This window comes from Thermobia domestica, chromosome 10, assembly GCF_964235325.1.
Source record: "Thermobia domestica chromosome 10, izTheDome1.hap1.1, whole genome shotgun sequence".
NCBI classification, from domain to species: Eukaryota; Metazoa; Arthropoda; class Insecta; order Zygentoma; family Lepismatidae; genus Thermobia; species Thermobia domestica.
Genome location: NC_137463.1, coordinates 40,502,623 through 40,529,530, shown reverse-complemented (window position 1 = coordinate 40,529,530; position 26,908 = coordinate 40,502,623). Strand labels below are relative to the sequence as shown.

The following is a 26,908-nucleotide window of genomic DNA, read 5'->3' as shown; positions in this document are numbered from 1 at the left end:
TCCAGAGCTCTATAGGTAAGTCTGGAAGTGCGTGAAATTTCAGAGCTCTATAGTTAAGTCTGGAAGTGCGTGAAATTCCAGAGCTCCATAGTTAGTCCGGAAGTGCGTGAAATTCCAGAGTTCTATAGTTAGTCTGGAGGTGCGTGAAATTTCAGAGTTCTATAGTTAGTCTGGAGGTGCGTGAAATTCCAGAGTTCTATAGTTAGTCTGGAGGTGCGTGAAATTTCAGAGCTCTATAGTTAAGTCTGGAAGTGCGTGAAATTCCAGAGCTCTATAGTTAGTCTGGAAGTGCGTGAAATTCCAGAGTTCTATAGTTAGTCTGGAGGTGTGTGAAATTTCAGAGCTCTATAGTTAATCTGGAAATGCGTGAAATTCCAGAGCTCTATAGTCTGGAAGTGTGTGAAATTTAAGTCACAAGACTTGACTAACAAGAAAACAGAACAGTAAAAAACAAATAATTCTAATAGACTATATTGAAGGATACTATATTGATTGGAACTAATCACTTGTCAGGGATGCATTAAATATATTTGTTAGAAAAGTTGACAATTCGGTGCTGCAGACTTTTAACTATATAATAAGGGATATCGTCAGGACCAGAAGTTCTTAATGACCTTAACTATTTGTATTAAATCATATTCTGTTATATTTGGTATACCTATTATGTCATGATTACTAATGAGCAATGAAAAATTCATATCCTGCCTATTTGCATAATACTTCAATTGTAAATTAAAATTTCCGCTAAAAGTATCTTTAATTAGTTCCTAAACATAATTTGATCCTGTAACTAATTTGTCATTATGTTTTATTTAAGATGATATTTGCCTACCATCTGAATTTTAAAATACTTTCCAGAAATACATATTGTTATTGATAATGCTGTTTTCCAGACTCAAATAACATGATTTTCTCGCCTCTAAATATTTCTTTTTGTCAATTTTCCGTAGATCTGAGTATCTTTGAGATACCATGCATAATAATAATAATAATAATATAAATAAAACATACGAAATCATTCAACTATTTACTATATAATTTCGAAATCAACTATTTACTTCTGTGCGAAAAAAAAATAATAAACGTTGTAATTATACACTTCCTCTTAATAATGCAGCCAAAGCAAAAAGTCAGTACTACTACTACTACCATTACAATAATAATAATGTCAACCCTATACTATAACAAAGAAGCACGGACAAGAAAATCATTGCGTATTAATAATGTTCGAAGATATTTAATAACCCTTATAGATGATAAGTAACACAAGGTGAACGAGCCTCAACCCAGCTGGTAAGCTTTATTCCAAATGATTTGCTATAGTGTTTCAGCACAAGTTCACAAGAAGTGTCAGGAAAATTTATTTCCCTTTATTTTTATTTTACTTTATTTTAAAAATTACAAAATGTCCAAATGACTTTGGAAGATTCATTGAAAAATGCATAAATAAAATTCCTGACTTTTTATGATACGTGTACGATACAAACATAAATATTTGTACCTGCATCTAGAGAATTTTTCACCTTCTTTTTTCAGTAACATGTAATGCCATATGATTTACTATTAGTATTAACCATTATTGAGTTAAACGATTGTAAACCATGCTTAAAAAAAAAAAAAAAAAAAAAAAAAAAAAAAAAAAAAAAAAAAAAAAAAACGGAGACATATATACTATCATATACACTATACTATTACTAACAATTAGCTCATAACTTACTGAAAGTTCTAGCGATGCTCCGTTGTCCAGCAGCGTTTGGGCTTCTTCAGTTCTTCCAGGAGTTCTAGCAGCTACATGAAGTGGCGTGATTCCTAGCGAAATTACACGAAACAACTTGAGTCAATATAAATACAACATAGTATACGCTTTTATTAAATGTATGATGTTGTACTATACGACATTGATAGTTTACATTAAACCAATAACTAGGAAATATTTAAAGAATTATGGAACTGGATGAAATAAAGGATTCATCTGCCATCTTTTATCATCGTCGATCGTTTTCATTTTTTTTTTTTTTTTTTTTACATTGAATTTACTGATACAAAATTATTATTATTATTAAAATCATTACTCAGTAATATGGATAACTGGGACCTAGTCTATACCTAAAGATATAAAACCTCATTGAGTTTATAAAGAGAGAAAAGAAGTCTGAATCTTGAACACGAAAACACTATTATACCCATGTACGAAAAACATTCTTGTGCAACGACTAATGGTTTAAAAGAAAAAAAGCGACAAGGGCAACTTTTTGTTTTTTGTCGGAAAACTTTTATTATAATTCTTGAAACTATACATGATAATCCAAAATTCAAAATATTACAGGGTGTCTACTAAAATTCCAAAATGAAATTTTGTGACTTTTTCGTGTCCTTTCCTTTCCCAAATCAAAAATTTAGTAACATTCTTAAGAGCGAATTTGGATGTGAATTGGACCGAATTTTCATGCATGCGATAGAAGCGTGCTTTGCTTGCGATTTGGTAGCATCTCAAACCGACCATAGACATTTTTAGTGGTGAATTTTGACGTTTCATAGAAAAAAAATTTCAGTCTATACTTTTAATTACAGATTTAAAAAATCGTGACCGAAAAGCTAAATTTCGTGACTTTTTCTTGACTTTCATGACCGTTTTCTGATTTCGTAACTTTTTCTTGACTTTTGTGACTTTCGTGACCGATAGAGACCCTGTATTAGCAGGTAGCAGACATTAAGGAGAGCAAAATGACCAAAAATTTCCTAGTGTCAAGCAGCCTGGGGGGCGGGGAGCTAGGAGCTGTCAAAGACATGGGCTATTATGAGACAGTTACCGGGAATATTGTGAGACAAACGATTTTTTAAAATATGGATTCAGTATCCAAAGAAAGGATTTGATCTCAGCTTTATTCTTATACTGAAACTGAAAGTAGTAAGAAACAATAGACCTCTCTGTTCAATATTGATTCCTATATAATAATAATTGTAAGACATAAGAAGACGCTATTTTTGATATCGATTCAGGGTCAGATGAACAGGTTCCATCTTTCACATTATGCCTCTATTGCCTCCGGAAGTTAACGCTGGCCTCAAAATTGTGAAACGAAATACACTTGTTTGAAACTGTTATTCATTCTAAGTTCTCCTTCACGGTTAGCGTTCTTAAAGGAATCACTATAGTATAAATGAAGTTCGACTGTGACATTCTCAGTGAAAAATTAGTATGCTTCCCTCAAAACATCTCATGGGCGCACTTAAAGCTCTAAAACTTGGGGCTCAGTGGCAGAGCGTTCACCTCTGCCTCCCTGGTTCACCTCTGGGTCCCTGGTTCGATTTCAGCTGGCGCCAAGTGAACTTTATGGTGGACAAACACCGTGTGCGTGGATTTCCTCCCGTTTCCTCCTAATTTCTTCATTCCACCATTTCATTCATTTCTCATCATCACAGTCTCCTTTTAGCCTACCTGGCATAATCGTGGGACGTAAAACTCAAAGATTTCATTTCATTTCATTTCTAAAACTTGCCTATGAGCATCCCTGTTCTATCCATAACTAAATTTTATCAGTGCCCAAGGAGTGGAGCGAAAAGTCATTTTGGAAATATAACCAGGCTTTCTTCCAGAAAATTTTATTCGTAGACGAAAATGTGAGGAGGATGCAGTTGGGCACTATTCGCTAAAGAATATGCCTTGCACAATAATGACATGTAATAGCATTTTAATTTATATTAGCTCCCTGGAAGGCGCGATTAGCCATCTCCAAGAGAGTATAGCTCTCCAGATATGTGCTGAAAGCAACACTGATTTTGCATACGATAAGACAAATATAGACAAGACACCGGGAAACACTAATCATGGAGAATAGACAAGCTATCAGTCTAAAAATAACTTTTATATTTTAAAATTTGAAACATGTTTTAAGAAGTGTTTAAGTGTAGAACGAAAAGTGCATTTACGCTCTAAATATATCTAACTTCCAAAATGGATTAAAATATTTTCTAAAATATCTTAGTAATATCTTTGTAAAATAATTATTACAATTTCCTATATTCTTTCAAGGAAACTAAAAAGATGTTTCGAAATATTGAGTTTTCAAACGCTAAATGCTAAGGAGCAGACAAATATTTTATTCTGTTTCCTTCGTGAAATAAGTGTTATATACTCTTCTGTTTCTTCACGATGAAGGTAAGCAAAATTCTCTTGACTATGTACTCAATTATTTGTGTTCTCCTGAAAACGTCACACAGCACACAAGAACCTTCAACACGTGCTGGCATAACAGATTGGACGTTTCTTCTCTCTTTAGTGTCATTTGAAAAACATATTTATTTATTTATTTCATGATTGTACATTACATCACAAATAGTATGTCCTGTCAAAACTTTTAAGTTTTCCATCTTAAGGGTCTTCACTAAAGCGAAATTAAACTACCACTAATTTTAAAGAGTTTTTCTGTAATATCTTCAGAACAAATAAAAATATTCGAAAAGTAGAAACGTAGTGAACTAGACAATACGATTTTGCATGTGGTATTTTTACCACAGTTCACCTATCTGCTTTTAGTATGCCGCTATTTACAGACCCCCCCCCCCCCCCAAAAAAAAAAAAAATGCTAAATCTATCTACAGTTAAAAATCGAAAGCAGATAGGTAAGTTGTGATAACGGTATCACATGCAAAATTGTATTGTCTAGTTCACTACATTTTTGCTTTTCGATTATTTTTATTTGTTTTGAAGATATTAGAGAAAAACTCTAAAATTAGCGGTAGTTTAATTTCGCTGTAGTGAAGACTCTCAAGCGGTTCAGCCTAAGCGTTGGTCAGTCAGTCAGTCCGCATTTGAAAGTTATTCCCTGTTAGTAGAAAATAATGTATCTCAATCTAAGAAGTATGGCTCAGAGATGTTAATTTCTTCCCTTAAACTAAGACAAGTTTGCTATTGGCCTAACAACATACAGTTTGGTTAATCCAAGCCCCCGTTACACACCGCACTGAGAATAATTTTCACCACATACAAAACCACTCAAATTAATCAATTCGTTTTGAAGTACTCACAAAAGAACAAACTGGGGCGGATACAAATTTTGCTGCCAACTTAATAATAAAAGACGCAATTTTCCTTACCATCATCATTGTACGAGTTGATAATTTCCTTTGATGCCTTTCCTACAAGGACCTTCAGACAATTATTCTTGCCATGTTCCACAGCTAAATGTATTGCTGTATTCCCATCGTCATCTGGTACAGCTGGGTTCGCTCCGAATGCCAAAAGTGTCTCCACAATTTCAGCATTTCCTTTTGCAATCGCCAAGTGCAGAGGAGTCTGCAAGAAAAAGATCATAAGGAAAATAGGAAGTAAAAATGATTTTCAACTATTATCATCATTACTGTAACGTCGGATAATGAATTAAAAGATATTAGGTAGTATAACTATTACGTGGATAATGAGGCTGAAAAATCTATGACGGGCAGATGACGTTACTCGTACCAAAAATATATATACCAGATCTCTTTGGTGAATTGTGAAAAATATCTTCGGAAAAAGGAGATGAAAAGATAAGATCGAATTTACAAAGAGTAACTATAATTCTGACTGGATTGGGTTCACAAAGAATAGGACAACTATAATAATAAATCCACAGCTGTGTGTAAATAGTGAACATACAATTCAAAAGTAATGTTACAATAATAATAATAATATTAAATCTAAATCTAAATAAAATTACAACCCTTCAATAACAAACACAGGACAACTAGTAAAAAAAAAAAAAAAAATGCCCTTGCCGATGTAATTTTGAGTGTATGGGCCACCCCGATTTTTCAGCTAAATATGATTTATCACTTGCTGGGTATTTTTAAAATTTACTTAGGTATGCTGTTTTCTTGTTGCTATACGAAACTTGTCATCACTGTTAAGTTTTGAGTCATTAAACCAATTGAATCATCAATAATACGATTTATAGAGATATACACAATAACTTTTTTCTTTCTAATCTTGTACTTCAGTATATTAGTCACATGTAGAGAAAAGTATTGTACGTAATAGAGAAATACTGTAAGCATTCAGTATTCAGCACAAAAAATAAATTAATTAATTAATTAATTTAAAAATCAAATATAGAGGAAAATAACAAAAACCTTTTTTGAAAGTATATTTTGGTAGGCTACACTGATATTGCTCTTACAGGCAGATTACTCTTAATGATGCTACGAAACTCTCACCGAGAAATACACCTGTTGGTGCTACTTTTCTGCATTCAGCTTCACCGGAAGAAATAATGAACGTACGTTAAGATTAAATTAAAACCAAACAGGTTTCCCGGGCTCGACGAAATAGCAATACTAATAATCAAGGGTAGCAGCCAACTCGAACACTTTCATTGCATATCTCGATCCCAACCATAACCTTGAGTTTTTCTATTAGTTACTTACTTGTCCCTCGTTATTTCTAACATCCAAAATAGCCTTGCGTGCTCGAAGAACCATCGCATGACGCTTAAGCAATGTAATATCTTCTTTCAATACAGCAAGATGAAGTGGTCTGGAAAGAATAAGTGGAATATGTAAAAGTTAAGTTTTCCTAACAAAGTAAATTAACATCACTTCAATTTAACCAGAAATGTTTGTCTCTTCACTCAAATAACGTTCTTAAAACTTAAGACGCTTCCCATCTCATGAAATGTTTATAATAAAAATAATGAAATTCCTTATGACAACTGATTTTCAAGTCGACATTTTGACATTGAATTGCTGTACATTTTCGCTTTCTGGAATTTCTTGAACCACCATACGCTCAACTCACGAGGAGTCTCATTTGGTCAGTGTTGTGTTGCCGTGCCCTGGGCATTTCGCCACACACCCTTCCTATCTTCCGAAACAAACTCTCTCTGTAAAATAAAGTGTGCATGTAATGTCAACAAGTGCCTAATCTCAGATTAAAAGGCAAAAACACGAACGCTTCCTCTGGGTGTCTTTCTAGTATCATATATTAAATTTTTTACGTAATTATGCTTCGAATGTCTACATTATTCAAATTATAAGAAACAACATTAGTATTGTTACAACTGTAACTCAATATTGTCATAAATTATTATTACTTCTTTACATTGTTATGCATTTTTTTAAGTGTCAATCAATCAAAATGATCCGCCCTTTGCACATATCTAATACAGTATTTCAATTGCTGAATCAGAAATCTCAGTTACACAAACTAGTTACCGAACATGTACAGTATCAACTGGGTACTATTTAACACTAAGAGAATTAAAATACCATTCTTATTATCCAACACTCTGATACAGGAACAGTTTAATTTCTCAAAAGGACCGTTCTCGAGCTTGAGATGTTTTATGACAGGTAAACTAAGAGGTGTTGCTGAAAAATTCGTAGTCCAGCCCTTAAGGAGTGCAGGTAGAATGATGAAATTGTAGTTTTAAAGAGCATACCATTGTATGTACAAATACAAATTTTCATATTAGTAATGAAATTCTTACTGTATTTTTCAGGTTCCCGAAATGACCATGTGTGTCCAACCAGAGCGTTTTACGAACATCGACATCTAACTGTCATCAAATTCAAATTTTTGTTCTACGAAGAAAAATCACCGAAGCAAATTCATGAGGAATTTAGTGAAACACCACGGGACGCTCCTAAGTTATATGCAGTGATGAAGAAGTGGGTGGCACAGTTTAAATGTGGCGATTTCTTAACAGGTGATGCTCAACGTACAAAAATAGTGACTGTCTCCAAAATTGTGGATGAAACTCATGACATTATTCTTGAAAATCGCTGAATCTCAGCGAAACGTGCAGCAGACATTGTGGACACTTCTCGGGAACGCGTCGGTAGTATAATGACTTGGGCATGTGTAAAGCTCTCGGCAAAATGGGTTCCCAAAAATCTGTCAGCAGATAAAAAGCGTGAAAGAATGAGGGCATCAAGGGAAATCATCTCTCATTTTGATGGTACTGTCGACCAACTTCTGTCACGAATAGTAACCATGAAAGAAACATGGTTGTATCATTAGAATCCTGAAACGAAACAACAGTCAATGGAATGGCGGCACTCAGCTTCCCCTTGCCCAAAGTTCAAGAGACAAAAGTCGGCTGCGAAAGTGTTTGCGACATTCTTCTGGGATAAGGATGGCGTTGCACTCACTACATGCCCAAGGGTCGGACATTTGGTGCAGAGTATTAATCTGCATTACTCACAAAACTAAACAACAAATTGAAAGTGCAACGCCGCGGAAAATTTAAAAAAGGAATTCTGCTCCTTCAGGACAATACCTCTGTCCATTGAGCTTTACAAACACAACTGACATTACATGATCTAAAGTTTCAATGTCTAGATTATCTTCCTTATTCTCCAGATCTACATCCGTCAGACAATATTTGAAAGGACGCCATTTTTGGATCTGATAAGGAAATCATTAGTCCTACGGGACAGTGGTGTGAGAAACAGTGTTCAGGGTATTTTTGGCTGGTCTGCAAAAATTGAAGCATCGTGCAAGGAAGTGTATTGACTTTCGGGGAAGCATGTAGAATAACTGTAAAATTTCATCATTCCATGTGCACTCCTAAGTTGGGCTGCGAAGTTTTCGGCAGTCCCTCATAAGTAATGACAAAATAGAAAACATATGAAAAAAAGAATAACAAAATAACTCCATCCATCTTGACTCTGGAACTACTACATAAATAATTAATACTTTTCTATCCAAAGTATATGCTTTTATTAAAATTAAAATAAAGCGTGACAGTTTCAATAACTTAACGTTATCTTCATCAGACGTTAACGTTATACGTAAATGCAGATCTGATTACATGATGTACATCATAACCACGGAATTATTTTTCCTGCCTCACAACATTATGTTAACGTAGTTATGATATGATAAATTTCACTAATTATATAAAAGTTAAAATCACTCTCACTAATGAACCCAAATGATGACGGCAAATCCACGCTATGTTATAATGGCCCCTCGTCATCTTCATGCGTGTACAGGCACAGCTAAGAAGCACAATTTCTTAAGAATAGACTAAAATAGTGATGTCGTCATTTCCTCCTCGTTACCATGATCACCATGTATTTTTTTTTTTCTACACAAATACATGAATCGAAAAGAATACTGTTAAGTCTGATGTTAATAATCACAGACTATTAATTAGACAATTATAAAATATTTTGAAGAAGAAAGCGTCATTACCATGTAATTCATAATGAACAAAAGCAATTATACGGAATGTAGAAACTCTAAGGTAGAGACTGACGAGTTGTCGGCACAATGAAACTAGAAAAAAATGTATGATTTGTCTATAAGGAAAAATCACTGTCTACTTTGAAAATAATGTTAATTATATTGGCGCATTCAGATTTCTTACACCCATGCTTTAAAATATGAGTGCATAGTTACAGTGGCTACAAAATAAAGAAACAAACTATCAAAACTAGGCTTGTAGCCATATGCGTGCTGAGAATTTTCAGTTTGGACCGATTTCTGATCGGTTACGTTTTAAACACTAATTCTGTAGCCCTACACATATGCAATGTAATGTCTGATACTGATGACACAAAATAAAAAATAAAAAATCCAGAATTATTTAAGTTTAATATCCGATAATAAACAAGTTAAGTATTTTGACACTTAATGTAACCTCCAAATGTATAGATAAATACACAAAATCTACGGTATCAACGTACGGTTTCACTTTTAACGCTTGTCATATTTTATTTACCAAATTATTTGCTTTTCCTATCTTTTCGTAGTTTCATTCATTGGAAATCTTTTTTACACATACAAGTATTCCTTTTAATCTAATGTTTGCAATCCAGAAGTTAATATGTCACTGTTTTCGTTTTGTACTTAGGCCATGTTGTTTAGAAAAAATAAAACTTCGATCACCATGGCAACGAGAAGGATGTGACGTCACACTATTTCAGTCTATATACGCATGAAGATAATGACGAGGGTCATTGAAACGTAGCGTCGATTTGCCGTCATCATTTCAGTGCTCTAGCGAATATAATTTTAATTTTTAATTATTAGTATGCGTTCTATTACATCATTTACCACTGTGTGTTCGTTGTCAGACGGTTTCTGGAAGAAGCTCTTCCTTCAAACACAAGAAGTGTACAATATGCAACATCTCGAGAGGGGGGAGGAGGCTGTCAAAACATAACATCATTTGTGTTCAATCCCCATTCCAACGTCAGTATTATTATTCAATTACATTGGTCAAAGATGACGAAGCACGACTTTCTGGATATTCTATACTTCTGAGTCTGATTAGGCAGGTATTTCGTATATGTTTATTTTATTCTATCTTAGTCATCGTTAAATGTTCTATAACGCATAACCATTTATAATGAAAACAGAAATATACATTAACCTTCCTTAACATTAAGAGCCTGTCAAAGATGAAAAAAATATTTTGCTTGTTTTTCGTAAGTGAAAGGAGATAATGAAATCAACTTACCACAACCATAGATAATATGAATCTGAAGAATTTTCAGTGTTGCCATCTATAGAAATTACAGTATATCCAGAATATCATTTCCCCTAAAATCTAAGTTAAGACAGAGACTAGAGGAATAAACTCAACTGCATTTGCTTACGTATCATGTTGTTTTGGTATTCTGTAAACTACTTTTTCAACAACATCATTATTTAATTTTAATGACTGTACGTTAAAACTACTTTGTTTATCACAAATTAAATACAATTATTATCTACAAAGTACTTCACAGTATTCCAAGACAACATGATACGTAATCAAATGCAACTGAGTTCGTTTCTCTAGTCGCTGCCTTAAGTTAGATTTTGAGGGAAATATTATCCTGAAAACACTGTAATTTCTATGGATGGCAACACTGAAAATTGTTCAGGTTCACATTTTTTAAATGTAGAATAACATTATCTATGATTGTGGTAAATTGCATTTCATTATCTCCTTTCACTTATGAAAAACAAGCAAAAGAAAAATGGTAAATTTTGTGTTATTTTTGGTATCGCATACTCTTAAGTCAAGCCAACTACTCCTTTTCATTTTGCATTTACTGGTCTGCGCTGCCACATAATAATCCTTCGCTATGGTGATGTGCAGTCTATCGGACTTCATCTGTGACAAACAGTAATAAATACATAAATAAATAAATAAATAAATAAATAAATAAATAATAACGCATACTTACATGTTGCCTTCTATATTTGGCTGAAGCGATGTCTTCAAGTCTTCAAGCGCTTGCTGAAGTTTTTTCTGGGATAAACTTACATTTTTCGCACTATCAGACACAAGGGGAGGCACAGAAACTGGGGTGCTACTGCGTTGGGGTAACGGAGGAGCCATTACTACTGTCGTATTACCAATTATATCTGATTTTTGGTGCACGTCCATTGTTTGTTTTGGTTGGTGCTGCTGTTGTGTTTTTGGTTGCGGCGAACTAACTAGTTTTCCATCAGAACCCGGAGTTGAAGCCACAGAACTAAGACATTTTCCATCCAATTCTGCAGTTGAAGTTACACTTTTGGAAACTATACAAGACTGTGGCAATGTTACCAAAACTGTTTTATTTCCTATGCTATTTGTTTTAACAGGACTATCCGAGCTCACTCGCACATGCATTGGACTCCCACCTGAACTCATAGGAACCAGCTTTTTAATTACTGATTCTTTAGACACTTGCACAATCTGTGAGTTGTTTCCTGTTGTAGGTAATGCAGAGGTGTTGTTAACATTTGGTGGCGCAACCATTGTGAAGGACAAAGGCGTTGAAGTCGGAACATTGCTTGTTGTTGTTTTTACTCTAACGTCTGGCTGTAGAACAACTCGAAGACTATTATCCCCTGTACCTACGGAACTAACCTTCTTAGGAACAGATGCTATGTGCTGTAGTGCTACTGGAGAACTAATAACTTGACTGTTGCGAACAACGTTTAAGCTATTATTGGAAATAGTCATAGTGTTGCTAGCTGGTGTGTTAAATGTAACAGTTTCATTTGCACTGGTCACTACTTGCTTAGATGCAAGAAAAGGAAATTCAAGCTTTGCTCTTTTAACAGGAGGCGAATTCAACACTGTGTACACTGCAGTGTTATTACTGTTTAAAGGATTTACAGAATTTGTAGTACTAGGAGTAGTAATGGTAGTAACAGCAGTAGCAGCACCAATACCAGCAATCGTAGTTGCAATACTAGTAGAAGGAGAAGTAACAGAAAGCGTGCGATTCACTACTTTATTCAAATTTAACGTTAAATATTTTTTTAGCTGACTCTGTTCTTGCTGCACAGGTGCAGACATTGCAGACACTGGTACAAGTCCTGCGTTTTTCACACCGGAAGGCTGTACCAGCACCATTACTTGTTTAAGCTTTTGTCCACTCGTTCCCGGATGAGGTTGAGCGACTGGTACAGTTCTGAAACCCTGTCCACTTGGTCCTGAAGGAGGGTGAGGGACTGGAACAACTCTGAAACCCCTATCAGCATCTGAAATAGAAAAATACACAAGAAAATGTTAATTAGAAGCTGCAAAATTGATATATATATATATTTTTTAATCTTTCAGGAATGTTATGCATATGAAATGAGACTTCTTTCAATCCTTAAATATGTCTTCTCATTACAATATAACCTTTTATCTCTGCCACCTGTTTAACTTAGTCTAATTTCCGTAGATTCGGTTAATTCCCATAACATACATATTACGCGTACTTTGTCTAAGTTGGCCATTTGCTTATCTTGGAATTTAGTTGCATTGGAACAAATATGTTCTATATTTGAAATAATAAAATCACCCGTTTGTGTCTTGGCCACATAAAACCAACAGACATACAGGGTATTTCAAAACAACACCGACAACGTTTGGGAATTGATTCCTGACACCAAGATAAGGCAAAAAAGTATAGACCAACCTGGGTGCACAAATGCTTCCTCTCGGAGTTTTAGACTGCCGAAAACATGAAAAATCAATTTTAAAGGTCCATAGCTCCTAGGGTTGCCAGATTTTGTAAACGAAAAACCGGGACACCAATCTCAGGCTATATAGGGTCAGGGTCCCTACTCATTTGATCAGAATCAATTACTTATCTGTCTCTTCCAGGTTACTACTTACAATTTTCCAGTTTATTCTATACACAGTTAACACAAATAAAGCCCCACAAGGGATGTAGTATAAAGAATGTGAATTACGTAACATAACAGGGCCGGCGCGAGGGCAGTCGAGCCGTGCCACCGCCCAGGGCGGCAAGTCTTTAATGGGGGGGGGGATTTGAAAAAAGAAAAAATACTATCAAAATATAATCTTCGTAATAGGCCCGGATAGAAAAATAAAATTGTGTTCACCTGAGAATGTAATTGAACTTACTTTACTTCAGAGAAACACTCACTCAAGAAATTCAGATTGTTCCCCCTCATTTTCAATTATCAAAGTATTAGCCACGGTTCAATATTTCCATTGCACCAGCGTACATAAGATTTTTAGCTCGGGTTGATAAGATTATCAAGGCGTCTTTTATATTTTTTTCTATTCAGCAATGTTCTAACGCCCCACTCCAAGTATACAAATAGTACACTCCCACTTGAGACACATGAGAGGGTAAGGATATGACAATGGTTCCAATATGAAAGTCAATCAGGTATTCAGAAGAGAATTTAGAAATAAATTCCCGAGCCTTCTATGGTCCTTGCAGTAGTCATTCACACTAAACCTTGTCGTTAACGATGCAGCTACAGCATCTCAGTACGCCGTTTCTTTTTTTCTTTTTCTTTTTTCTTTTTCTTTTTTTTTTTTTTTTGTATAGTTAAAAAAGTTTATGACTTTTTCTGCATCAGTTCAATGTTGGGCCATTCTAAAGGAACATACTAGCAGTCTCACTTTAAAATCATTAAGCATCACAAGTGGAAGAGCCGAATTGATGCTCTGATTCCACTTAGATATCAAATAGGGAAGGTCTATGATGCCTTACTTCAAATAAGTAATGACAATAGAACATATAGAATGGTCACCCAGATGCTCTGTGTATAGCAAATCAGCTGCGTGACTTTCCTTTCCTTTGCTCACTCGTTATGTGGTATGACTTTTTACTCCACTAAACATAGCAAGCAAAAGACTCCAAAGCTTTGATTCTCTTGTGTTGCATGCAGTCGGGTTTCTTGAAAATATATTTGAGTACTTTGAGAGAAGCAGAAATGATGCAGCAAAGTTTCAGTCTTACTTAGTTGATGCGATGGAGTTGGCATTAGCATTAGATATGGATGATCCACGGATAGATAATACAGTTTAAGCTCGAAGTCGAAAGAAGAAGAGGCAGTTTCAGTACGAGGCAGAGGATGAAGCTATTGAAGATCCATCTTAATACTGATACAAGATCTATTTTTATTACAAAGTTCTAGACGTGATTGTCTTAGCTTTAAGAGAAACGTTTGAGCAACTTAAACATCACAGCGAGTATTTCGATTTTCTTCACGATATAAGTAATCTTAATGATATGCCACCTGAACTTTTGACTGAAAAGTGTCCTAAGCTTGCCAGCATTTTAACATACGAGGCATCGAAAGATATCAACCCCAGTGATTTGAAAGATGAACTGAAGGTGTTATCCGCTATAATTAAGCATGAAAGTTCACCAAAAGAGACTTAAAAATTAATTAAGGAACATGACTTTGCTCCCAATGTCAGTGTTGCACTTGGGATTTTGTTAACCTTACTGTTAACAGTGGCTTATTAAAAACTATCTACGTTCTTCCATGTCTGAAACACGTTTGAGTGGTCTAGCGATGATATCAAAAGAACACAAATTGTCTGAAACATTGAACTAGGCGAACGTGATAAAGGAATTTACTCATATCAAAGCAAGAAAAATTTCTTCCAATTAAGGTATGTTAAATTTATGTATCTCTATTGTGTTTTAGTACATTATAAGGCTTAAGCTAATCACTTAGTTTTGCCGTTATATCTGATTCACTATATTATCTTTACGCTCCATACTCTATTGGAAACACCTTTTGATTTAAAATAAGCTCAAAAATTAAAATTCTTAGTCGTGTCTAAAGCATTTTTTTTTTTTTAATTTTAGTTTTTGTATGTGCTACTGTATACACAGATATACAGCGAAATCGAGCATACTGAATATTGTGTCACGTATGGAGTCGTTTAAATATTAGGTAAGCATTCGAGAGAGGTAGCTCTTTTTTTTTCATGTTTTTAAATGGGGCATTTTACTTCTTCTGTCAAAATACGGTTTGCGGATTAAAAGGGCGGCATGTTAAAGTACCACCCTGGGCGACAAAACTGCTAGCGCCGGCCCTGTAACATAAAAAGAGCTGCCTGGTGTCCCTTATTCCGAATTCCGATTTATTGTGTTTAACAGGTCCTAAATATTGCACCATGTACATGATTAAAAAGGTATTTTTTTTCTTTGTTGCGTCACAACCGAGTTAGAAACACTACCCTAGAGGAAATACAAATTTAGAATTTAGCACGGAAAAATACATTTGCGCTAAATTCAGAACGATAAACAAAAAGCAAATATCTTTAAAGACTTACGCAAAGTGTCAAAAAGTTTGGCAGAAAAAATCCAGTATCAAAATCAAACAAGACGCATACCCTTATGTTTTATCTGCCATTTCTTGTGCTAGAGTAAGTTGTTACGGAATTTTTAAACCTGATTACCAGATAAAGAAAAAACTCAAAATTATTGAATGCGTGGACAGCATCTTTAGAAATATTTATCCCCACATGGGAAAGTACATTAAAGACAACTCAGTTCTATAATCGTTGAAGTGGGATTTCAAATGAAACTTAGATGCGACAGACACTCAGGTAACCTTTCAAATTGTTCTTACAGTTCTAGCAGTGAATTGTTCGAAAAATGAAGCACATCATTTTTACATCAAATGTATAAAACACGTAAGAGATCTTTCGTAGTCTTAGATTAATTTGCGAAAGTAATATAGCGAGAAAAAATTAAAAGTACAACTTTGCAAGAACACGGGTTTTGCTATTATACATTATTCTTCCACTGGTGTAAATTTCTGCTGGCAAAATTATGATTTTTAAGGTGTTCTAAATTCCCCTAACATTGCTACGGTAAGTGTTCGCAAACTTCTTGAACTCTTTTCCACTAGGTCGTAATGTATGTGCAGGCGCGGTTAGTATTATATCCTAAATAAAAGTACTGAAGCTAACAATGGCCCTGTAGGCTCTGCTTGAAAATAATAATAAAAATGGAAATTTAAAACTACGAGTCGGCATCTCTTTCAAGCACGACTTATAAGAAATGTCTGATGTAGCAGAATGGAAGTTTAAAACAATACGTTCAGAGTAGCTAAAATCATCCGCCTTAGGCCAAAATATTTTTTTCTCCTCTGGCTGGAAACTAGCCAACCCATAGAACGAAGGAATAGATGTGATTTTTAAGGTCCTTGTTGTTTGTTTCGAAAAATTAATTGGCTAAACAAATCTTCCGAAGACCTTCCATTTTTAGGTGAGATACACTTGTTCTTGCAGGTTGAATTTTTATCAAAGAACGAAAACCGGGACAAATAAGCGTCCCGAAAGCCTTTTTCGGGACAGTTAATTTTCATTGAAAACCGGGACGTCTGGCAACCCTAATAGCTCCAAAACTATGGAACCTAAAGTAGTCGGGTCAAGACTTCATTTAGGAACTAATATCTGTGCGATACAAAAATACATGTTTCAGAATCCTAAGGTACTCACGTAACAATTTTTTATAGAGGGAGTTTGCCTATGGGCATATAATTTGAAGTACTCACCAACTATCTCTATAAAAATTGTTGTGGAAGTATCACACAATTGTGAAACTTGAATATTTGGATAGGGCACATAATAGTTCCTAATTGAAGTCTTGATCCGACTACGACAGGTCCCATAGTTTTAGAGCTATAGAAATTTAAAGGTTTTTTTTATGTTTTCAGCAACCTATAACTCTGAAAAGAAGCATTTGTGCACCTAGGTTGGGTACCTTTTTTGTCTTATCTTGGTGTCAGGAATTACCTTCCAAACGCTGTCGGTGTTGTTTTGAAATATCCTGTAGGTAATCCTACTTTGCAATATATGAAGCAGTTATCCAGAAATCATTAACGGCAATTCCCACAATACCACGCATACAACAGAGGTGAGGAGGAAATCAATTTGAAGAACTAGGTGCAGGACTCAAGAAATGGTTTCCTTTATTATTTTCCTTGTTTCGGGCAACTGTCTGAACATATCTGCGCTTTATCAGATGCAAAGTTTTTCCTAACTCTGGACAATTCACAAGATAGAAATACTCATCTTATTTGATGGCACCCACAGTTTGTTAGCAGCTCATCAATACATAGCAGAACGCTTAAAATATAAATTCCTTCCACATTTCTTTACATTTTGCTTGAGGAACACTGTATTAGACGGATATTAGCAACATATTAATAACCTTCAAAATTTAAGACTGTGCACGTGTAAGAGTGAGAATAAAAGAAACACAGAATTAATAACCATAAACGAATACATTATATAATTATAGAGGACTGTTCAATCTGAATTTGTGTGTGTGTTCAATCTGAATAATTATGTACATATATTAAATATGCTGTAGTATTTTTCATATCATACATTTACTTTTAAATTACATTACTTACGTAAAGCAAAGATTTGTGTCACTGGCCATTCGAACTTTACTAATATTAAGTACTACAAGAGAAAGGTTCCATTTAAAATACAATCAAAACACAACCAAATTTATTTTCTGCAAGTTTAAAATTTCTAAGGAATCAACAATGTTAAACAAAAACAAATTTTATTTTATACGTATCAATAAAACTAAAGTGATACATGATGCTATTATTCTTGCAGTGTAATGTAGGATAAAATAGTAATAGTTTAACAAACTAGATACACACGTGTCAGTCTGTCAGTTACAGTGACCACACGCGATCTGGAAAGGCAATTTTCTGAAAGATAGTGTTCTGTCACAGATTCACAACCAAGTTCTGCTACGTAGTCAATTATCTTGTACATCTACTTACAGAGCAACCATCCATATTGTAAGAATGCCCACCTTGCAGTGCGAGCACATGTTATATCCATATAACAAGTCCTATTGTTTACAAACATCAACACAGGCAGACGATACACATGAAGTAAACAGGAAGACACGAAACTAACACGACGGAACCTGTGGAGGAACGAGCCACCCAGAAATCACATATAAAAATGGACCCGAAGAGGACCAAAGTATTAGTTGACAACTGATAGCTTAACCTACACCTGGACGAAGGAGTATTACTTTGCCCAAATGCCTGGAGGTTGACACGAGGTAAAGAGTTCCCGTGCTGAAATATTTCCTTCCTTCACTTTTACTTCTAATAAGCAAAGACTCTTATATATTCTCTTTGTACTTACAAAGAAATTTTGTAATATTTTTTATAAAATAAATTTAGTGAAAAGTTAAATCCCGAACTATTATTGTCTCTACCGAATAGACAATACAATATATTTGGTAAACAAATGAAGATGATAACGTAACAGCGAAATCACTTTACAGACAAAATAAAGCTTAGCTTTCAGATCGAATACACCCTAGTACTCCACAGCATCTTCTAATAAATTCTTCTACTAGAGTTTAGTATTACCTTCCTAGTAAAGAAGTCATATTGCCTGTGAACTTCAAACTTTGTATTCAAATTTATCTATCAGTCTCAAATTAGTAATATCTATATTAATGTAAATGAATGTAAGCTTGTTTGTGATTACATCACAGCCAAATGACTGAACCAACTAACATTAGTGTCTGAACATAGTAAATATTTCCCTCAAGATAGTTTTTCTTTCTTTTTTATTTTTTTTAAATCATGTCTTTTTTTTTTTTGATTAAAGTTTTTCTTTCTTTGATTAAAATGTGAATAACGAAAGGGGTAGTGAGGGTTCAAAATTTATGGCAAAAACAGACTTTACGCCGTAATATTGGACTCATTAATTATTACATTTAATATTACCCGTTTTTCATTGTTACACGTCATTTTTTTAAATTATTTTTTTAACGTAGACTTTTAACATAAACTACACAATGCCTGCAAAGAAACGTATAAATTTAAGAAGGAAAACTATCCTCTGTTCAGCGTAAGCACTAAACTCCGATAAACAAAATATTTGTATCCTTCCGCTTGTCACAAATACGATTGGTTAGTGATGTATCGCTCCCACTCCCTACGGGGAGGAGCGAGTTATACACGTGCATTTTTACAATACTGTCTCGTGTTGTCCAGATACTTATAGCAGCAGCAGAAAAGAAAGAAAAAAATCTGGAAAGATAAAATATATATATATATATATATATATATATATATATATATATATATATATATATATATATATATATATATATATATATATATATATATATCTGAATTTCGCTGGTAAACAATTATTGCTTAGTGAGTAAAAGTTTACCTTGTTGGTGTTTCACTACAACACTCCCAGAACCGGGATTCATGCCAGCCGTCTTTCAGGCTTGAAAGCAGAACACGTGTCCACAGTTGAATTGGCGCCATAATTACTGCGCATGCTTAGTGTTTATTTCTATTGTTTCATTAGTCACACTTGATTGCAGCATTATTAGGTAATCCGTATTATATTTTTATCATTTATAATAATGTAGCAGTTTTATATGGAGCTTCATAGTAATCGAATCACATGAACTATTTTGCGGAGGAGTACAAGCGTCGGTAGGACAACAGCAAATAAGCGAGATTTAGTTTCACCTGGCTTTGTTTATCGCAGTTTAGAGCTTACGCCGAACAGGGTTTAGATATGCTACGTCCAACAACATATTTAAAACAGCACAAGAGGAAATCACATAAAAACGAAAAAAAGAGTGATAACAATCAGGGGTAAAGGAAAGTAGTTTAGTGGAACATAATTGAAGATTGGACGCATAAAGGAGAAGAGACAGGGCATTAGCAAACGACGACAACACAACTAATGGGGTTTCAAATTGTACCTTGAAATTACGCGAGCTTTTTTCTTCAAAGATTACATAGTTTGAAACGAATTTTTGAACATACTTTTTCACCATTTCATTTTGACCCCATTTCGCCACTAAAGGGAGAGCAAGTGAGTAAATATTTCATACATCTTTAAAATATTTTCCCTCATGAGAAGAAATATTTTCCCTTTACGGATGGATGAAGAGGAAATATTTAAAAGTACAGAGCACTTTATCACGGTGCCAGTGATGCCAACCCGTAGGAAAAATCCCATATTGTGGGATTTCTTAATTATTTCTCGAAAGGGAATTTTTGTCAAAATGGCAGGCTTTCTGGGACTTTTCATATATCTATTCCACTTACGCCCACAGAAAATTGTCTGTGGGCGAGCAAACAACTGAGTCTTAAACAAACGTGAAATTAATGCTAATTGTCAAATTTTGTTATTTATAAAATGCAAGTTAGTGTTAAAGCGATTTATGTAGAGACTTCAGAATCTCAAAAAACAAGTGCCAGGGAACGTTAATTGTACTCTCGTACTTACAAAAAAGAAAAAGAAAAAAGAAAGGATAGAAGTAACAAAAGAAAGTAATACGATAAACGTCAACTTCCAAAACGTTCCATAAGAAATGACTGAAGAATGAAATGTATCTAGTTTTATTACGTTCAGTGGAAGATCATGGCACAAAAAGGCGATGGAAATACTAAACTCAACAAAAATGTACTTGTTCTCATCAACATTTTCAACTGTCTGTTTCAATGAAGGAAAATGCGTGTTCATAAGCTGTTTGATAAACGTCAACGATCGAAATTTTTGGATCATACAGTCATATATTGAAGAAAATGACTGATACACACTGATTTCACTATTCATGTTTTTTAAGTATGGAAAATTTTATTATTATAACACGGAAAATTCAGAAGTAAAATGGGAATTTCTGCCTCTCCAGATGGGATTTTATAACGTTTCGGGTTGACAACACTGTCACGGCAGTCATAGCTCGTCCAGTGTCGAAGAGAAATTGAGGTATCGAAGCAGCTTGATCACGTGCGTTTGTTGTATGACTTCAAAGTGGGTCATGTCAGCTGCCGCGTCAAGTCACCGTATATGCCTGACATTTGGGAAAAATGCCTTGAACGAACGCAACGCCAGCCTCAGAAATTCCGTTCGGAGATGTAAAGTCTTTTCGGATGAACCTCGCAGTGGACGACCACATATGTTGGGTGACGAGGTTCTGAAAGCAGCCATCGAAGAAGACAGTGGTCTAACACGTCATGAATTAGCAGAAAGGTTCCAGGTCTCTGCTGAAATAGTCCGACTGCACCCGCATGGGATAGGAAAGTCATAGAAGTTAAGCAAGTGGGTACCCCACACACTGTCGGTAGCCAACAAGAACAACGAGTTTGTCCTTGCTCACTCGGCATACATAACGAAACCTACTATACAAAGTAAGATCCGAACTACCACTCTAGATTGAAACCAGCACCCCACCGGGTATTGAAATTAGGACGACACAGACAGAAAGTGCACGTGTTAGCAGTGGCGCACACAGAATTTCATCAAATGAGGGTTCAAGCACTCAATCTCATCCTTTCGGGACATGGGTGTTTTTTGTACAGTGACCTGAAAAATTATTCGTACAATCCCAGGTTTCGTGTAATTTTATGGTAGGGCTACTATTCATATCAAGGATGTAAAGTGGGTGATAAAATTGCATATATTGGTGTATACATCTACGAATATATTAACAAGTGATTTTTCAAATAAAAGCTATTTTCTCTTGTAACAAAAAATAAAAAGAAAATAATTCTAAAATTGTACGTAGAAAAAGTATTCATACAGTTGACATATACAAGAAAATAATATTAATAATAATACCACTTTTCAATTGATTAAAACTTTGTAGGGTTCTGCTGATCTCCTGCAGCCCTCTGCCTGAAGTCTACTGTAAATGGGAACGACTAAGTTCGTTGCATTTTTTAGGTGAAATATTGCCTCATTCTTTCAATAAAGCATTTTTGAAGACTGCTTTGTTAGAAATAACCCTGTATCTTATTTTCTGGTCAAAAACTTCCCAAAAATGCTCTATGGGATTGATGTCTGGTCACTATGCGTGTGTGTGTGAACTTGTTGAGGTGCATTATTGGTACCCACATCCTAGATTATGGTGGTATGTTTTAGATCCTAATCGTGCAAAAATACGAATTGTAGTTCTTTGCCGAAGATCGCTATTTAAAATATTGATATAGTTCATTTGGTTCATCGTTCTTTCTACAAAGCACAAGTTCCCAACACCAACAGCACTCACTGACCATAGATCCTACAGCATGTTTCCCTATGGGAGTACGATTTTTCGGATTGATCTCTGTTCTCTTCATTCTTCGCATAGTTTTTTTCTCCCATTTGACACAAACAAGTTATACTTAACTCTCGTCGATGAAAATAACTTTGTTTCAAATGTCACAGGGTTTATTTAAGCCCTTCAGAGCGAATTCTAGGCGCCTCTTGCGATTACTGTTAATCGCCCAAATTCTGTTTCTTGAGATACAGCAATTATAGCATGCCCTTTTCAATCCATTCCTCACTGTAGCCAATGATACCTTTATTCGTCATCTCTGCAGTTCATTTGCAATCTGAAGAGCGCTTATCTTTGGATTAATTTTGATAGTATGCACTATTATGTTCTTGCATCTATTTGATGGTTCTTCTGGACAACCACTCTTATAAGACCTCCTAACGCTGAATCTATCTAATATTACTACATCATTAAGGAAAGTCGTTCCATGATTTTAGAGATTTCAGACACTAATTTAGTCTAATTGTGAACCCTGATAATTTTTCTTTCATCCTCCGTTGTTTCTTTTCCTTTGTACCCCATCTTACCTTTTACTAAATGTTTGAGTGAACGGAGACCGAAAAATAGGTTGATATTTCTGTCAGCAAACTTCTCAAACACCAATGCAAGAATAATCTCACTAAAAGTGCTTGGCGCATATCTTTACTAGGAACAAAACTATGATGTTTGAATACTTTTCCGATAAGAGTAAGACGTGAAACCAGCAAACTACATTACATAGGTGGCGCAACTGGTGAACTAATGGTGTAAGATAGTGTGGACGTAAGTGCATAGGATTCATATATATGATCTAAGTCTTCTGAACTAAATTTACTCGTTAAACAATCATTAATAGGCGTTCATTCTTTAAAAAAATAGTAACTGTACGAATACTTTTTCGAGTCACAGTGTATATATATATATATATATATATATATATATATATATATATATATATATATATATATATATATATATATATATATATATATGAGTCTAGTAAATATTTATTTTTCCGTATCATTTTGCTCATGGGATGTTAAAACCCTGAAACCTTCCCCCCTTGCATACGCAACTACGTGTTACACATGACTATGTCAAGTGGCCATGACTATTGTTTGTTTGGTCGTAACTTACCCATGAGTTTATTGCTTGCATGCAGTCAACGTTTGTTTTCAGTACCAAGATTATAGTATGCAAGATGTTAACTCGAACTAATGTATATCCATCAGGAATTGAATTCGGGCCTCTCATGAGAAAGGAAAAAAAAACTAACTGTTTAAGCAGCAAGATAGCTCAAAATATTAATTTGATTTTTGATTAAATTGTAAATAGTTTACTGTACATGTATTCTAATAATTAAACAAACATGCAAATTACTGTGTACAATATGTTAATGTTGTGTGTATACTTGTATATTTAGGACGTAAATGAAATCGTCTATTATTATTAAAAGTGAGGAATATTATTAAAGGTAAATGCAGGGAAGCCAGCAAAAAAGCATATTGAACCAGCCCAAAAAGCATATAGTTACGGCCATGCAGATGCGACAAATACCAATCCACAAGGCATTCTCAATCCAATCTATGCATCACTCACCTTCTAAAAAAGTATTATTATCCTCAACATCATTTAACAGAATGTCTGGAAGAAAGAGAAGATGTTACAGATCTACTAGTACAAAGTATACAGAATGAAAAAGGAAGTTAGAGCTATCAATTTCCATGAATTTATTAAAAGTTAGAAGCATTACTATCAGACAGTGCTACTTCTACTATCAACAGAAATAAAGTACTAAGCAAAGAAAATCATCTTAATTCAATTATTGGAGAGTAAAATGAGTGAGGAGGCATTGAAGAAAGACTTGGAAGGGTCTATACGCTTCGGAACATAGGAGGATATGACGTCATCACTTTACAAATTCCTTTTTTTTTTTTTTTTTTGGTGAGGTCTAATTTCAACATTTTTTTTTGAGCTTCTCTTTAACCCTAGATTTCTTAAGTTTTACACAAACAATCAGTGGACCCTTTAGTTTTTATCTGATTTTTTTCGGATCTCTTCGTCAACACAGAAGGGGGGTTCAGAGGGGCTAAAGGGTAAAAACAGGGATATTTCTTGACCAAAAGTCCCACTTTCGCGATTATTGCTCCGTACGAGTACATGATAGGTACATCTGAGTGGTACTTTATGAAAGCCTACTCGATTCTGAACAAAACGACGTAAGAATTATTATTCTACGATAATTAGGGACGTGTCAGGGATTTTTTTATAATATCAGTAGTAACATAATATCCTTTTTGTTACTACTATAATTTGGAGCGCTTTGCGCGCTTTTCTCATATGGGAAAATATTTTTCCCGCCCTTAGTATTGAAAATAGGAGATTGGTATTTGTCACAAGTAATTAGTACCACAAGTATTATTTTTGCAAGTGATTTCCAGATCTGTATGTTCACCCCGGGCAGCGCCAGAGGGCTCCAAAATAAAATAAAAAAAGTTTTTTCCAGAAAAATCCCTATTTTCCTAAATTTTTCCCTCCTTAGGGACATCCGAGGGACATGTGAGTGGTAATGTCTCAAAACTTACTGTATTCTGAAGAGAACGACGTATGAATCATCATCCTACAATAATTAGGGACGAGTCAGGAAATTTTTTAAATTTCTATAGCATCTTTGGCAAATTCTGGGGATATTCGCAGAAGAGGGAAATAATTTTTCCCGCTCTTAGTGTTGAAGATAGAGATTGGTACTTGTCACAAGTAATTAGTACCACAATTACTATTTTTGCTAGTGATTTCCAGATCTGTATGTTTACCCAGGGCCGCGCCAGAGGGCCTCAAAATGGGGAAAAAAGGATTCTTTCACAAAAACTCCCTATTTTTCTCAACCTTTTCCTCCTTAGGGACGTCCGAGGGCCATGTGAGTGGTACTGTCTAAAAGCCTATTATATTCTGGAGAACGGCGTACGAATCGTGATCCTATGATAATTAGGGACATGTCAGGGAATTTTTAAATTTTGTAGGGTGCATTTTAGGGAAATTTTGGGTGTTTTTTAATGCTCTCCCAAAAGTTTTTCCCGCCCTTACTATTGAAGACAGGAAATTCTAATTTGTCACAAGTAATTAGTACACTACGTAGTATTTTTCAAGATTTTTTTCAGGTTTGTGCGCAGACCTGGGGGAAGGGGGCTGGCTTAGGCGGCAGCAAACTTTGAAGAAGGTTTCGATTTCCCTTCAAAAATTCCCCTAGGGACATGTGAGTGGTACTGTCTGAAAGCCTACTCTATTCTGAAGAAAACGACGTATGAACCATAATCCTACGATAATTGCGGATGATGCTGTATCTTCTTGACTGAAAGTCAACAAAAACCTATATATATATATATATATATATATATATATATATATATATATATATATATATATATATATAATCTTAAAAGGGTTAAGTATTGAGCCTTTTACACACGAGATGGCGTTATGTCCAAATCTCAAGAGTATATGGATCGCATTGCGACAGACCTAACGTCATTTGACAGCGAACAATTGAAGTTAGTACATGTGCAAAAAGTGCTCGAATTCTTTTAATCAGTCATAATATATTGCGCCGTGAAGATAAGTAAACTTTGCACACAACTGCGCTACATTTTACAATTTTATTTCGATAAAGAAGAAAATGCTGCCAAGGGCCGGGGAAGAAATTTTTTGATGCTATCAAAAGCAACAACATAGCCCAGTACTTTCATCTGGAAATTTCGATGTTCAAAAAGCTCCTCGCAGTGGATGATTAATCGCATCAGAAGTGGATGTTATTCTGGAAAAAGTCGAGTAAGAACAACATGTTAGCATTCACGACACCGCAACTCACCGGAACATCCATTACCAAACAGTGCTAAGCCATTTAGAGAAAGCTGACTACAAAATGAAGCTCAACGTTGAATGCCTCATGATGTGATTCGAAAACATTTATTCGATCTATCTTCGAATCTTTACTGAAACGTAAAAAGCTCGCACCATTTCTGAAGCAGTTAATCATGAGTGATGGAAAGTGGATGACGTACAACAACATGGTGCGAAAATAGGACATGTGCATCACGAACTGCTGATGCCGGGCAGAGTGACAGACTCGGACATATAGTGTCGATAGTTAGCGCGACTGCACCTACCAATTTAAAAGAAACGACCGGAACTAATCAACATAAAGAGTGACCCATGTCACGCTGACTACGCCTGACCTAAACATCTTTAATGACCAGGGTTGGCAAAAGCCATGGTTTTTTGGTTTAAACTTTTTTTTTTTTTTTTGTTAAATAATTTGCTTAATGTATTTACATCACATATGGACAGAAGTAAGCTTGTTTCGCCTTAGTGTTAGTATGCAACAACAGGGTTATGCTGGAAGGAGTCACATAAGCTTAAAGCGGAATCCAAACCGCTTCTCGGCTTACATCCAAGAGAAATTGTCCTCCGTTTGAACTGGAAACCGCGAGTAATTGGCCACAAATGCGATACGTCTGCCGGCTCACTCACGAAGGACTCCTAATAAAAATACGTTGACTGATCTTTACATATTTGTTAATATAATCGTCAAGAGTCACTAGTACAGAAGGACAAAAAGATAAAC

General features: G+C 35.0%; 1 protein-coding gene across 2 annotated transcripts in view; it reads right to left on the bottom strand.

Moving 5' to 3' along the window:
- Nucleotides 1–26,908, bottom strand: part of LOC145662460 (uncharacterized) — a 144,135-nt gene that overhangs the window by 13,956 nt on the left and 103,271 nt on the right. The window contains exons 3-7 of one of the 2 annotated variants that reach the window (XM_081728064.1): nt 23,887–23,931; nt 11,164–12,454; nt 6,406–6,514; nt 5,098–5,296; nt 1,718–1,809 (exon numbers count right to left, since the gene is read on the bottom strand). In XM_081728064.1, coding sequence (XP_081584190.1) covers nt 1,718–1,809; nt 5,098–5,296; nt 6,406–6,514; nt 11,164–12,454; nt 23,887–23,931 — 1,736 coding nt within the window. The remainder of the gene's footprint in view (nt 1–1,717; nt 1,810–5,097; nt 5,297–6,405; nt 6,515–11,163; nt 12,455–23,886; nt 23,932–26,908) is intronic. The other variant, XM_081728065.1, reaches the window with a different exon arrangement.